This window comes from Nelumbo lutea, chromosome 1, assembly GCF_056320005.1.
Source record: "Nelumbo lutea isolate HS-2025 chromosome 1, American lotus-T2T, whole genome shotgun sequence".
In the NCBI taxonomy this organism is placed as follows: Eukaryota; Viridiplantae; Streptophyta; class Magnoliopsida; order Proteales; family Nelumbonaceae; genus Nelumbo; species Nelumbo lutea.
The window spans coordinates 213,858,077-213,871,608 of NC_142684.1; the positions used below are offsets into that span (position 1 = coordinate 213,858,077).

Consider the following 13,532-nt stretch of genomic DNA (forward strand, 5'->3'; position numbering starts at 1 on the left):
GCATTCGTGACTGGTGAGATTCTGATGTGTTTTCCTACTCTATTTTTTTTTTATTGTTGGAATTAAATTATCTACTGCAATAATGCAAATTTGTTCTCATGTGTTTTCTTTAGTTTTGTTGCTATTTGGTAGTATTATTTATAGCTGTGTATGTGAATGTATGCAAACTGTTAGACAGTTTTGTATGCCCTTAGCTTCAATCAAAATTGATGTACTTTATGAGTTTATTGTAAATGAATAAAAGTACATATTTGATTCATGTTCCCTTGGTATGTTTCTGTGTAATACCCTTAAACTAGACACTTATTGAGACTCGTATTTGTTTAGAATGTTCACAGCCAGTGGGTCGGTCTGGGGAGACCTATTTTGACAAGGATGATACTGTGGTGCCACCAAGTCGGTTGTGGTGGCTTGTCTCAGCTACCGGGGTGAGACCCTAGGCACATACAGTGTGGGATTAATCGAATGATGCATGAACAGGCGTCTTTCTCTAGAATTTTGAAGATAACATCGAACACACGAAACCCCATATCAAGAAATCCTCCATCAATTTGTCGGACTACCTTCTCCCGGTGTTGATGATCAATCTTTATGAACTTCTCCTTCCATGTACGTGGCTCCGGTAACCCTGAAATATTGATTAATCATATATAAATTAAGAACACGAAAGGTAGAGCTCCTGGTTAATTAAGAAATATTTATATATATATATATATATATATATATATATATATATATATATATATATTCTCTTTTGAAATGGGTTCTGGATTCTAATTAATCCCTTCAATTCATCAAATAATGCTTTCTGAAAGCAAGAAGAAAGGAAAAATATATAAAAACACACATATACCGTCGGCGAGTTCGATGTATAAGACAGTGCCGACCGTTCCATCACCTTGAAGAATATCAATTTTCTTGTAGACACTGGGCATAAGCTGGACGAAGAGTCTGGGCAGCTCCGGCGAGCTATACACAGCCCAAATATCGTTGACTTGTATTTTCCCATTGTCTTGTCGTCTGATCAACTTCGGCGACTCGGGTTTTTCAGATTTTGTCGGAAAGAAAAAACGCGTTGGAGATAAGGCTTGTCTTTGTTGATTTTTCATCTAGAAAATAAAAATATAATTTGGAAGCAGTTGCGATGTAGTAACAACGAAAGCGAATAGTGAGTACTAATATATTAAAAAATCCGAATTCAGATCTCTGCCAACAATTAGACGCTCCCAACTTGTACATGATGATGGCTTTGTAAGGCAAATAATAATGCCTCGCGTCATTCATCACGTGTACATACATTGAATTAAGACTTGGTCCCGGTTTTTTCGATGTCCTTAGTTTCTCAAATTTCTGATTAAACTATCAACATTATGTGAGTGGATTTTCTACTTAGGCTATTCGCTTTTTAGAAAATTATTTATGTAGATAAATATATTTATGGAAAATAAAAAGCTATTATTTCCCTTCGAAATTTGAAAAGGAGTATATATATGTTTTTTAACTTTTCAAAGAGGCTCTTAAAATTTTACTTGTTTGGGTTGAATCAATTTTCCAATCTCTGAAATTTATAAAATGCCACCTAGTTTTCCAAACTTTAGCTCATCCCAGAACAATTATTGAGGATAACCTTACTGTCACATCATCAGGAGCTACTATGTCATTAGATAGATCTCCACCTACATATGTAATTCTATCTAGATTGAGATAGAACTCAATTAACTAGATAGATCCTATTAGATAGAGTTTAAATCTAAGAAAATCTCTATTTTATAGAGTTCAATGTTATCTAATTCTCTCCAACTATTGTTATACACTGTACTTTTCACCTATAAATACACAGGTTCGAATGATTCAATTATCCCATGGAACCATTCTCAATTTGTTTGGCTTTTCTACTTGTTGTTTATTTTCCTAACTATAATAGAACATGCAGCTGGCTTTCAAACATGTATAACGAATTATTGAATTACATTTATATTTTAGACAAATAAATTAAAATTTGCAACTACAAAAGAACGGCATTAGCCTCAAAATCAAAGTACCATTTTATGTAAATGGCGACTCTAGACACAAACATCTGAGAGACAGACCCGAGAACTACTCGATCAACACGTACAGAGGAGAACACAAACTTTTGACGGACACAGACTCGAAAACTACTCAACAGAGAGGAGTAGATCTAATAGTGGAATTATTAACTGTTTCTAAGAAATGAAGAAATAAATTACAGGAATCAAGAATCATAAAATTCCGCCAATAAATAGATTAGTTGTTGTCGCCCTTGGATTTGTATTTGTTCTGTATGACATAGTTTGAAATTGCTTTGGCCACCCACCACAAAGTACCAGCGGTAATACGGTTAGCATTGTCTTCAAACTTGTCGTCGAGTTCAAAGGCAGTGGTGGATTGAATGATGCATGAGGAGGCGTCTTTCTCTATGACTTTGAAGATAATATCGAATGAACGAAACCCAATATCAAGAAATCCTCCTTCAATCACTCGGACCAACTTCTCACGTTCTTGATGATCAATCTTTATGAACTTCTCCTTCCATATACGTGGCTCAGGAAGCGCTGAAACCAGTAATTATATTTAAGTATCAAATTAAACCATCATGGATTAATAAGAAATATTTCAATTCATTCATTAATGCAATAAATAAAATGATGAAAAGAAGAAGAAATTAAAGGATAATGCAAGAGCATCATTTCTCTTGTAAACTTGGGGCAATATACCGTCGTCGAGTTCAATGAGAATGACAGTGCCGACCGTTCCATCACCCTCAAGAACATCATTTCTCTTGTAAACTTGGGGCATTAGTTGGACGAAGAGTTTGGGCAGATCGGGCGAGCCATACACAGCCCACACATCATCTGCAGGCACCCCTACTTCCATCTCGTTAGTTACACGCGCAGTCATCATCTTGTTAATTCAAAATTGATGCAAATAAACAAATTAAAGGCTAAGCTCTTCGAACAAGTTTTGGATGTAAGGTGTGTTTGATTGATCTGTAACTAGTAGCCTTTTTATATATCTACTCTAGGTATGGTATGTAGAGATAGATCTTCGTCTTTGTTTAATTTTTACTTGTATTTTGTTGTCTCTCTTGTACAGCATTAACTTTCAGAAACTTCGACGATTCTCTGCATGCAAGTCCACCAAAGTTTGAATTGTGCTAACTCCCACCATGCAATAACTTGGCAACTATCAAGCACGTTTTGGATAAGTCTTAGCCGACGGATTCGTTTGACTCCTTTTCCTCTCATTGATTATATGATAATCAAATTACTAAAAATTCCAAAAGTATAGGTAGGTTTGTGATAGCGTGTGGATGCGGCGATAACAACAAAAGAGAGCCAGCCCGAAGACTTGAATTGAGAATAGGAATACATGACATGAATTGTTCAATTTCCAACCAAATAGCTGTTCTGTACCGGCTGGCAGCTCTGTACTGTAGGCGGTCCATTTGCCGATGATGTAGACCAGTCTATTTGTTTTGGCCGTCTATCTTTTTGATATGGCTAAGGCCATGATGACAAAAGCTCCATATCGGTGCAAAGATAGAGAGAGAAGTACGGATAGGCAAATGCAATTTCAGATAAACATTCATGATCATTTATGATAAGCCTAAACTTCTTGGATTGCAAATTCTTGGGCCAAGGATGTTAAATTTCTCACGTTTGTAAATTTAAGCACATCTCTAATATATTATCGGTCAATAAAAACAAATAAGAATTGAAATGGGATTAGGATATTGATAGGTAGGGATGATCATTTATGAACTTCTTGGCTTGCAAATTCTTGGGTTAAGGAAGTCAAGTTTCTCTCAAGTTTTGTCTAGATCAGACTCGTATCAAGCCTGTACATAATACATGTTGGGCTCAGGCCAATTAAGCCCTATGTCCGACAAACCTAACCCATCCTAGAAGTTATATGTATGTTTATAATATATACTATAATATATCTATAATGTCTATTTATTTGTATAGTATCTTAATGTTTTGTGGTAATTGTATAGAATCTTTCATATGTGGCATAGTATTTTATCGAACATATATAGTATAATATATTAATATACACAAAATAAAGTTAAATATATTTTTTACAATTTCTTGAAGCTTATTTTTTGTAGTTTGATTATAAAATTAAGCTAAAACTTTATTTGTTTTAAAATACAAATCCTGTATATTCTTATGGGCCAGCCAAGATGCTTGGCCCAGGAACAAAATCGAACATGTTTTATTAGGCCTAGGTAGGCCTCAAGGCTATTGACTACTCGTAGAAAACCAAACCTGACTCATGATCATCACTATTGGTGGGTTGTGTAGGCATGGGTTTGGTCGAATCCAAATATGACCTGAAACCCAATTAAGGATAATTCGATCCAAACCTAATTAAGTCATTTTTCTTCTTTTATTAGTGTGCTCAACAAATATAAAAGAAACACTACAAAGGATCACTAAAGGGCTTTTAAAAAGTCTTAAGATGCTTGTAAAGAACTAAAAACTCCATCCACATCCAAGGTTTTAAAACCGACCTGGAAACAAAAACGTTTTGGCCACTGGTTTTTGGGTCATCGGTTTGATCGTTCGGATCAAATGGTTCGAACGGTTTAAATATTGTAACTGGTGATATGTCATCTTACTCATTAGATAGGAATATTAGGGTAAGATGCATATAAATACAAGAGAAAAAAGTTTTGATTGTTTGAGAATGAGAGAGATGTGAGAAGCACTCAATGGCTGATAGAGTTTAGAAGAGAGAGAAGAGAGAGAGAGAGAGAGAGAAAGAGAGAGAGAGAGAGAGAAAGAGAGAGAGAGAGAGAGAAAGAGAGAGAGAGAAAGAGAGAGAGAGAGAGAGAGAAGAAGAAGATGAAGAATGAAGAGGAGGAGGAGGTCACTTGCAGGCTGTAGTGGTGACAACAACGGCGATGGCGATGGCGAACTACAACGACAATAGCGGCAACAATGAAAGTAGATTTGAGATTTCTCTCAGTCTCATAGTTCACTCTCTTTCTCTCGCTCTCTCTCTCAGATCTTTCATCTAGATTCTAAACTGCTCTCCCAGATCTCTAAATGTGAGATCTCTCAAATCTTTTTCACTATCTCACACATCCCTCAACTGATCTCTCTCTCTAGTAGATCTCAGATCTAAGAGACCTTCTTCTCTTTCCATTCTTCCTCTAACTTGTCAATGTAATATACTACAAACCGTTCTCTAGGTTGAATAGTTCAACAGTCAAACCATCTTGGTCAACGGTTCGTAGACTAATTCAACGATTTTTTACCAAAGACTGGGTTTGGAGTAAAACGGAACTGGTTGCCTGAACAGTTTCTGGTTTGAACGGTTCGACCGTCTGGGTTAACAACGGTTCGAAAACATTGTCCACATCATAATAGATATGATTCCCTTGGGGTAATTATGAATGAAGACTTAGGGTCTATTTGGCAAGTCCTTTTAGAAGATCTTTCAAGCTTTTCAAAGATTGCTATACCACAAGAGGGTCTTTTTCTATTTGACAATGAAAGATGGGAAACCAAAAAGACTCATGTCCCATAAAAATTGAGGAAGCCCAAAATGGCAGAAAATCAAGGAGCTTCAAATTGAATCTTCTAGTCTTTATGGACTTAAAATCTTTCATTTAACAACTTGGTAGACTATGATTGACTAGGATACTTACTAAATAGTCTTGATCTTTTAATTCACATATCTTTAATATTATATATTAGTCATATCTTTAATTTCAATAAAGAATTCATGCATTACTCGAAATAGTTGAAGGGTATTTAAATCTTTTTGTGTTCTAACTGACGGTGAATTAACACCGGGTACTAAATTGTCACAAAATGAAAGTTTGGGTACTAGATTGTCGTGTTTTAAAGTTTGGGTACTAAATTGACACTTGGCCTAAAGTACATGGTACCTATGGGAATTTTCCCAAATATTTATTCATGCTTTTTTATTTTTTAGATAAATAAGACATTGACGGTTTTAATCACAAAATGTCATTATTAAGAGGACAATTTTGTCCATCTAAACAACTCTCCCTCACTAAAATTTTTTTATAAAAATTAAAAATACTATTAAATGTAATTTAAACTATTAGAGGTGGATATACCATTTACACAATTAGATTTTATCTAAATCATGATTGTGTAGTACATGAGATAATAATTTCAAAGAAAAATAATCACTCTTGATAATCAATACCAAACATTATCAAAGATGATTTTTAAAATATTGGCTGCCAAAGAGTAAAATGACACAAATAACCAAAATGGCTGACTTTTGACAAATCACCGGTTTTTGAAAAATCAGGTGAGTGGAATTGATGATCATACATGCCAAACATCACTTAAAACAAATAAAAAAGTGCAAGCCTGAAAGAATGGCAATGGCAACATCTGTACACAAACTTTGACATGCACATGCAGATTCCAGAGCTATATTAAACATCCTAATGTCAAAAAACCGCATTTTATACATTAATGCCCGGCCCGAATTTAGCATCAATTCCGAGGCTAGCATCCACCTTAATTGTATTTTGGGCTTAGAAATTCTGATTATGGGCTGAACAGTCATTCTCTCTAATGTTTAACGATACGTATTGTGAGTGTAGATGGTTTTTTTGAAGTTTTTCGTGGAAACATGAGTAATTCCGGTGTTGGTAGGATTCAAGTAGTGAGTGTTGGCCTGTGGACCGCTAAACTAAGCTACACATTGCATTCGTGACTGGTGAGATTCTGATGTGTTTTCCTACTCTATTTTTCTTTATTGTTGGAATTAAATTATCTACTACAATAATGCAAACTTGTTCTCATGTGTTTTCTTTAGTTTTGTTGCTATTTGGTAGTATTATTTATAGCTGTGTATGTGAATGTATGCAAACTGTTAGACAGTTTTGTATGCCCTTAGCTTCAATCAAAATTGATGTACTTTATGAGTTTATTGTAAGTGAATAAAAGTACATATTTGATTCATGTTCCCTTGGTATGTTTCTGTGTAATACCCTTAAACTGGACACTTATTGAGACTCGGGTTTGTTTAGAATGTTCACAGCCAGTGGGTCAGTCTGGGGAGACCTATCCTCACAAGGCTGACACTGTGGTGCCACCAAGTCGGTTGGGGTGGCTTGTCTTAGCTACCGGGGTGAGACCCTAAGCACATACAGTGTGGGATTAATTGAATATTTGAACTGGACCAGATTTCCAGTATTGCCCTGGACCTTGGAGATTGATGGGCAAAACTGGAAAGTTACACCCGACCCCTAGACTCGATTATGATACTGCACTAGGTGTCGGTTCGGGCTGTCTTTGATGTACCAATCAGTGAGATCCTTAGCGGGGTCAAAACCTGGGTATGTTGGGACAATCCGAGAATTCATCTGAGTAGGATCAGCCCCTTTGTCGGACAAAGGTAATGATCGGGGATGCACTCTCACTGTTGGAAACCAAGACTGCCGGCAGCCGGTTTCAATCATTGAAATTTGTTTTGCAAAATATATTTTATATGAGATATAAAAGTATATACATTATGGTTTCTAAAATGTATGCAAAAGGTTTTAATTCCCAGGATCCATATAAGTGGAGAGTGCAACACTGTTCCTTGCAGCCGAGGGAGAGGTCCTCTCTTGTCGGGCAGTGTATGATCATTATGGGCTGAGAGGTTAAGTGTAAGACCATTGAGGATAATACCTGATGGGCTAATCTTGCATCTGCCCACAGTCCCTGAGTGTTACAAGGTGGCTTGGCCCAGGGACCACTTAGGGTAAGTGTTGGGCCCATAGAGCCCATTTGATGGGTTTCAGGGGGTGCACTGTCTTTAACAGTGTACAAGGAAGCCCAATTGGGCAGCAGTTAGGAAGGTTAAGTGAGCACATAAGCTTAATGGGCCTAAAGCCCATTTCGAACTGGGCTATTAATTTAGTTAATTAAAGGGGCGAATTCTGAGATGGATTAGCAGTTAGGATAGGGTCTTAATCCTATCCACTCAGAGAGTCCACATCCGAATGTGATTCAGATCTAGAAACCTCCTAATAAGATTAGGATAAAGCTAATCTAATATTCAGATAAGATAAGGGTTTATCCTTATCATTAGAAGAGAAGGCTGATCCAAATATGATATGGATAAGCACCTCCTAATGGGATTATGAGCTGATCTTTTCAAGTTAACAAAAGGAAGGAGGGGGCGGCAACCTTGAGAGAGACCAAGAAACACATCAGATCCTCTTTAGTGCTGAAATCAAGAAGAGGGAATTCTGCACCCTGCGAATACTCTCTTGCCGCCTCCCTGCTCTTGCCGCCCTGTTTGCCAGTTCGATCTCCAGCTGTGGGAGAAGTCAAGATTGGATCTTGACATCAGTTCTTTGAGAAAGGACTGAAAAGGGAAGCTGTGCTCACGTTCCATCCTGTTGTTTCTTGTGAAGGACAGAGTTCTTGGGAAGAACACTGCTGATTCTTCTCCATCCTGCACTGCGCCATCTTTAGTGGGAGCAGTCTTTGGATCCTTCCTTGGGCGTGAACACCTTCGTTGGGAGATATTACTTCTCCGTATCAAGTATCATTCTCTCCTATTCCTTTTGGTTCAGATCTGGTTCAGTTTAAGGTTCAAGATTGATCATTGAAAATATGATTTTCTAAATAGGGAATGTGATTCCCAGTTGAAGGGAGAGAAAAATTTTTGAAATTCGCCCCTTATTCTGCAATTTTTGGGCGTCCATGGGATGGATCTCTCATTCCCTTCAGTGGTATCAGAGCCACAGGTTCAAATCTTGAACCATTCTGTTTCAGATCTGAACCTGCGTAATTAGGGAGAAGGCGTTCTACCCAATTTGCGCAGATTTGGTTTTGGGAAATTTGTTCCCAAATCAGATGGGCAAATAATCTAAAATTAATTTTAAATAAATCTGATTATTATTTAGAATTGTTCTTTATAATTTTCTTGATTTATGGGCTGTTCGTACAAGAGGAGATCAAATTCTTGGTTTGCGCAGGGAACCTGCGATTTTGCAGTTCTTGATTTATTTTGGGTCTGTAAATATTTTTTTTTCTAGACTCAATGTATAGGTATTCAATCTGATGTAATTATTATTAGAAATAGGATTTCTATTTATTTTTTTTGGATCGAAGATGGCGGCGCAGAGAAGGAGATTTCGGAGATAAGAGAAATACTATCTGCGATTTGCAGTTTGTGAAACTACATTCTGTGATCTAACCTCTGTTTTGCAGGAAGGATTGTGCGAACAACCCTGTTTGACTGATTCTTGTTTTTCCTTTTATTAGTATTTAATTTCAAATTATTTTCTTGAATTAAGGATTTAATTAAAATCAAACTCTAGACCCATTCGAACTAAGATTGGTTCAAAACTATTTGGACCAATTCTAGGGTTTAATTAAGGCTGAATGTCAACCCTAATTTCCCACTAATGGGCCTAAGGATTGATATTTAATTAAATGGTTAATTCGGCCCAGCCTGTAAAGGCCCAGTTTTAAATAGTTAAAACTGCAAAAGCCCATTTCAAAGGGTAAAGCTATATGGGCCGAACTGGGTAACCCTAATTCAGCCCATATACCTAGATAATATTAATGGTTAATATTATGGAATTTTAACGGGCTTCCAACGGGCCTTACCGATAATTAATTGATTAGATCAATTTATCCCTGCATGTGATGTATAGATGTGTGATGTGCTACATACATGGGCCATAAGTACTTGGCCCATGCTCATTCGACAGTGGCTCTTGCACACACCATGGCCGAATGCACATCATCGCCATGGTGTCCCTTTTGGTCATTGAATGACCTCTCTCAATGGTGGGCCCCACACCTCATCAAGAGGTTGTGTGCGGAACCCTAGCCGATTTAAGGCCCATCGAAATCTGGCTTTATGAAATTCAGTGGGAGCCACTTTGGTTTGACCTAAATCAAACTAGAGCGTAATTTTGTTCCCTCCAGCTAATATGAGTGCGTGTGATAGGGAGATTCATATGATGAACTCTTTAAAGGCCTTCCATCATTAGCATGAAGATGTGTCCTTCAGTAATGAGGAAACACACCAGAAAATGGGCTATCCATTTGCTGTTGGGCTTGTCTGAGTGTTTCATAAGATGATAGGGGCGTCATAGACCGATGTGGGAGGGGCTTCACCAGAAAATGAGAACTCTCTCACGGTACCTTGGCGTTCACGAATATGATGGGTAAGCACTCACTGGACAGAAAGGTTTACCTGAAAAAGGCTCTAAACCTTGTCTGACAGAGGCCAAAGGTAAAACTCATATGATGAGTGGATGTGATCCTTCACAGAAAGGTGGTGGGGTTATGTAGCTGAAACAGTTGGCTCCATGCGCCCTATGTGATTTCCCACATTTCTAGAGACAACCCGTAGTCTCCGTCACTAAGAGAGGAGGGAAATCTCAGAGACGAATAAATGGAAATGGATCATAGATTAAAATCCATATCTATGAAATGAACATGAATCAAGTTAGGTTGTGGACTGATGTTTGCTCTTTTATCAGAAAATGGCAAATGGATCTTTTTCAAAACTACTTGATGACAACAAGTTGAAGGGCCAAAACTATGCTGATTGGTACAGGAACCTTATGCTGGTCCTAGCTTCTGAAAAGCTGGACAAAGTGGCAAAGAATCCTGCCCCGGAGCGTCCGGGTGATAGGGCTTCTGAGGCCCGAAGGAAAAACTATCAAGAATGGGAGGAGAAAAACTCCCTTGCCCGGTGTTACATCTTTGCCTCCTTAGACAACCCGATACAAAGGCAGTTCGATCAGATCAAACTTGCTAAAGACATATTGGATAGTCTCACGACAATGTATGAAGAGCATAATCGTTCTACTCGACAAAAGGTCTTGAAACAGTTCATGACCGGACAAATGTCCAAGGGTCAACAAGTTCACGACCATTGTCTTCGGATGATGGGATACATCAACGAACTGGAGGCTCTTGGATCCAGGCTGGACCTTGCTACTCAGATAGATGTTATCCTTAACTCTTTGCCTCCTTCCTTTAATCCGTTCATCATGAACTATAACATGAACAAGCTGAATGCCAGGTTACAAGAGCTCAGCAATATGTTGCAAAGAGTTGAAGAACTGATTAGAAAGGATGAGCCTGTAGCCATGCTTGTTGAAACTGGCAAGACAGGCAAGAGAAAGAGGAAGGCAAAGAAGCCATAGAAGAAAGCCACTAAGAGCAAGAAGCAGAAGAAAGACAAAGCATCGGATGCCTATCACTTCTGCAAGAAGACCGGCCACTCGAAAAGGAATTGTCCTGCCTACCTGGAATCCAAGAAAGGTAACTTCGAAACTTGTGTTATAGAAACCAATTTGTTGGTAGCTTCTGCTCCTGGTGTATTGACTCCGGGGCTTCGACTCATGCTTGTAACTCACTGCAGGGGTTCAAGGTAAGCAGAAGGCTGAGTGAAGGAGAAGTCACACTCTTCTTGGGGACTACTGCAACTCTTGCAGCCGCGACCATAGGAACCGTGGAATTAATTTTTAGAGAAGGAATAATTGTACCGAAAAACTGTCTTTATGTACAAAATTTAAGGAGAAATTTGATTTCTGTCTCAAAACTGTGTGCAGATGGTTATTTTGTCTTCTTTAGTAATACGATTACTGTTAAAAGAAACAACAGATTCATCGCATACGGGGAACTGGAGAACGGTCTCTATGTTCTACATCCTTCTCTAGAAACTAACATAACCGAAACTACGTCGGCTAAAATCCCTAAGAAGAGAGCTTGTGATACAGTTAATCCCACGTGTTTGTGGCAGTATCGACTTGGCTACATCGGTGTTGAACGAATCACAAGGTTGGTAAAGGATGGTCCTTTGGATTTTCTAACTATAGAAGATCTTCCCACTTGTGAGCCTTGCCTACAAGGCAAGATGACGAAATGGCCATTTCACGGTAAGCCTGAAAGATGTACGGGCACACTTGACCTAATACATACTGATGTATGTGGTCCCCTGAGTGTTAGGACATGAAATCAACACGTGTATTTCATCACCTTCACAGATGATTTTTCACGATACGGTTACGTGTACGTAATGAGACACAAGTTTGAATCCTTTGAAAAGTTCAAAGAGTTTAGACAAGAGGTCGAGAAACAGTTAGGGAGAGAAATTAAGGTCCTTCGATTAGATCGAGGTGGCGTGTATCTCTCTGATGAATTCAGGGACTACTTAAAGGACAATGGGATAGTATCACAATTAGCTCCTCCTGCTACACCACAACTTAACGGTGTTTCAGAGAGGAGGAATAGGACCTTATTGGATATGGTCCGGTCGCTTCTCATACACTCAGAGTTATCCACATCCTTTTGGGGTTATGCATTAGAGACTGCGATTTATGTGCTGAATCGGGTTTCAACCAAATCGGTTCCGAATACTCCATATGAACTTTGGACCGGAAAGAAACCAAGTGTCAGACACTTAAAGATTTGGGGTTGTCCAGCACACGTTAAGAGAACGAGTGCAGACAAGTTGGAATCCAAGACCAGCTGTTGCCTATTTGTAGGCTACCCAAAAGGCTCTGTAGGTTACCTATTCTATGACCCAAGTGAGCAGAAAGTGTTCTACAGTCGTAATGCGCAATTCTTGGAAACCGACTATATCCTAGACACCCATCGTCTGGAAGTTGTTCTTGATGAGGAGAGCTCAGGAGCAGCGGGAGATGTCCCACAAGTTCTAGGTAGTGACCAACCTAGAATATCCACTCGGGTATCCAGGCCACCAGTCCGTTATGGTTATGACCAGGATAGTTACCTGGTGGAAACCTTGACTAGTGAGGAGGATCTCGTGACTTACACGGAAGCTATGTTGGACATAGATTCCCAGAAGTGGGTGGAGGCCATGAAAGCAGAGATGGACTCAATGGAGACCAATGGAGTCTGGACTCTAGTAAATCCGCCCTCCGGGGTAAAAGCAATTGGTTGCAAATGGATTTACAAGAGGAAGAAGGGCCCCGATGGTAAGGTTGAGACCTTCAAGGCTCGTCTGGTGGTGAAAGGGTACACTCAGAAAGAGGGCATCGATTATGAGGAAACTTTTTCGCCTGTGGCCATGCTTAAATCCATTAGGATCCTGCTAGCTATAACAGCATACCATGATTATGAGATTTGGCAAATGGATGTCAAAACTGCATTCCTGAATGGAGATCTTACTGAAGATATCTATATCCAGCAGCTGCAAGGCTTCATTGCTGCAGGTCAGGAAAACATGGTATGTAAACTAAATAGATCCATTTATGGACTTAAGCAAGGTTCTAGAAATTGGAACATCCGTTTTGACTCTGCCGTCAAATCGTTTGACTACGAGCAGAATCCGGATGAACCCTGTGTCTACAAGAAGTAGAGTGGAGATAAGGTTACCTTCTTGGTTCTGTATGTAGAAGACATTCTACTCATTGGGAATGATGTAGGTATGTTAACTACGGTGAAAGTATGGTTATCACTGCAATTCTCCATGAAAGATCTTGGAGAAGCCTCCTATATACTAGGTCTTCGACTCTATAGAGATAG

At 38.7% G+C, this 13,532-nt stretch overlaps 2 protein-coding genes across 2 annotated transcripts; both read right to left on the reverse strand.

Annotated features, from left to right (window-relative positions):
- Nucleotides 1-416: 416 nt before the first annotated feature.
- LOC148880881 (S-norcoclaurine synthase 1-like) lies at nucleotides 417-1,109 on the reverse strand. Its single transcript, XM_088977470.1, has 2 exons — nucleotides 854-1,109; nucleotides 417-628 (listed from the first exon to the last, which is right to left on the reverse strand). The coding sequence occupies exons 1-2, from the start codon at nucleotides 1,107-1,109 to the stop codon at nucleotides 417-419; spliced, it is 468 nt and encodes a 155-aa protein (XP_088833596.1).
- Nucleotides 1,110-2,118: 1,009 nt separating this feature from the next.
- Nucleotides 2,119-3,010, reverse strand: LOC148880882 (norbelladine synthase-like). The gene is made up of 2 exons (XM_088961975.1): nucleotides 2,736-3,010; nucleotides 2,119-2,573 (listed from the first exon to the last, which is right to left on the reverse strand). Exons 1-2 carry the CDS (start codon nucleotides 2,920-2,922, stop codon nucleotides 2,266-2,268), a joined length of 495 nt encoding a protein of 164 aa, XP_088818101.1. The 5' UTR covers nucleotides 2,923-3,010; the 3' UTR covers nucleotides 2,119-2,265.
- Between the last annotated feature and the right edge of the window lie 10,522 nt (nucleotides 3,011-13,532).

Coding starts and splice junctions, on each gene's coding strand:
- LOC148880882 (XM_088961975.1), bottom strand. CDS start 2,922: ATGATGACTGCGCGTGTAACTAACGAGATGGAAGTAGGGGTGCCTGCA. Junction 2,574..2,735: donor TCTCATTGAACTCGACGACG/GTATATTGCCCC, acceptor TACTGGTTTCAG/CGCTTCCTGAGCCACGTATA.
- LOC148880881 (XM_088977470.1), bottom strand. CDS start 1,109: ATGAAAAATCAACAAAGACAAGCCTTATCTCCAACGCGTTTTTTCTTT. Junction 629..853: donor ATACATCGAACTCGCCGACG/GTATATGTGTGT, acceptor TCAATATTTCAG/GGTTACCGGAGCCACGTACA.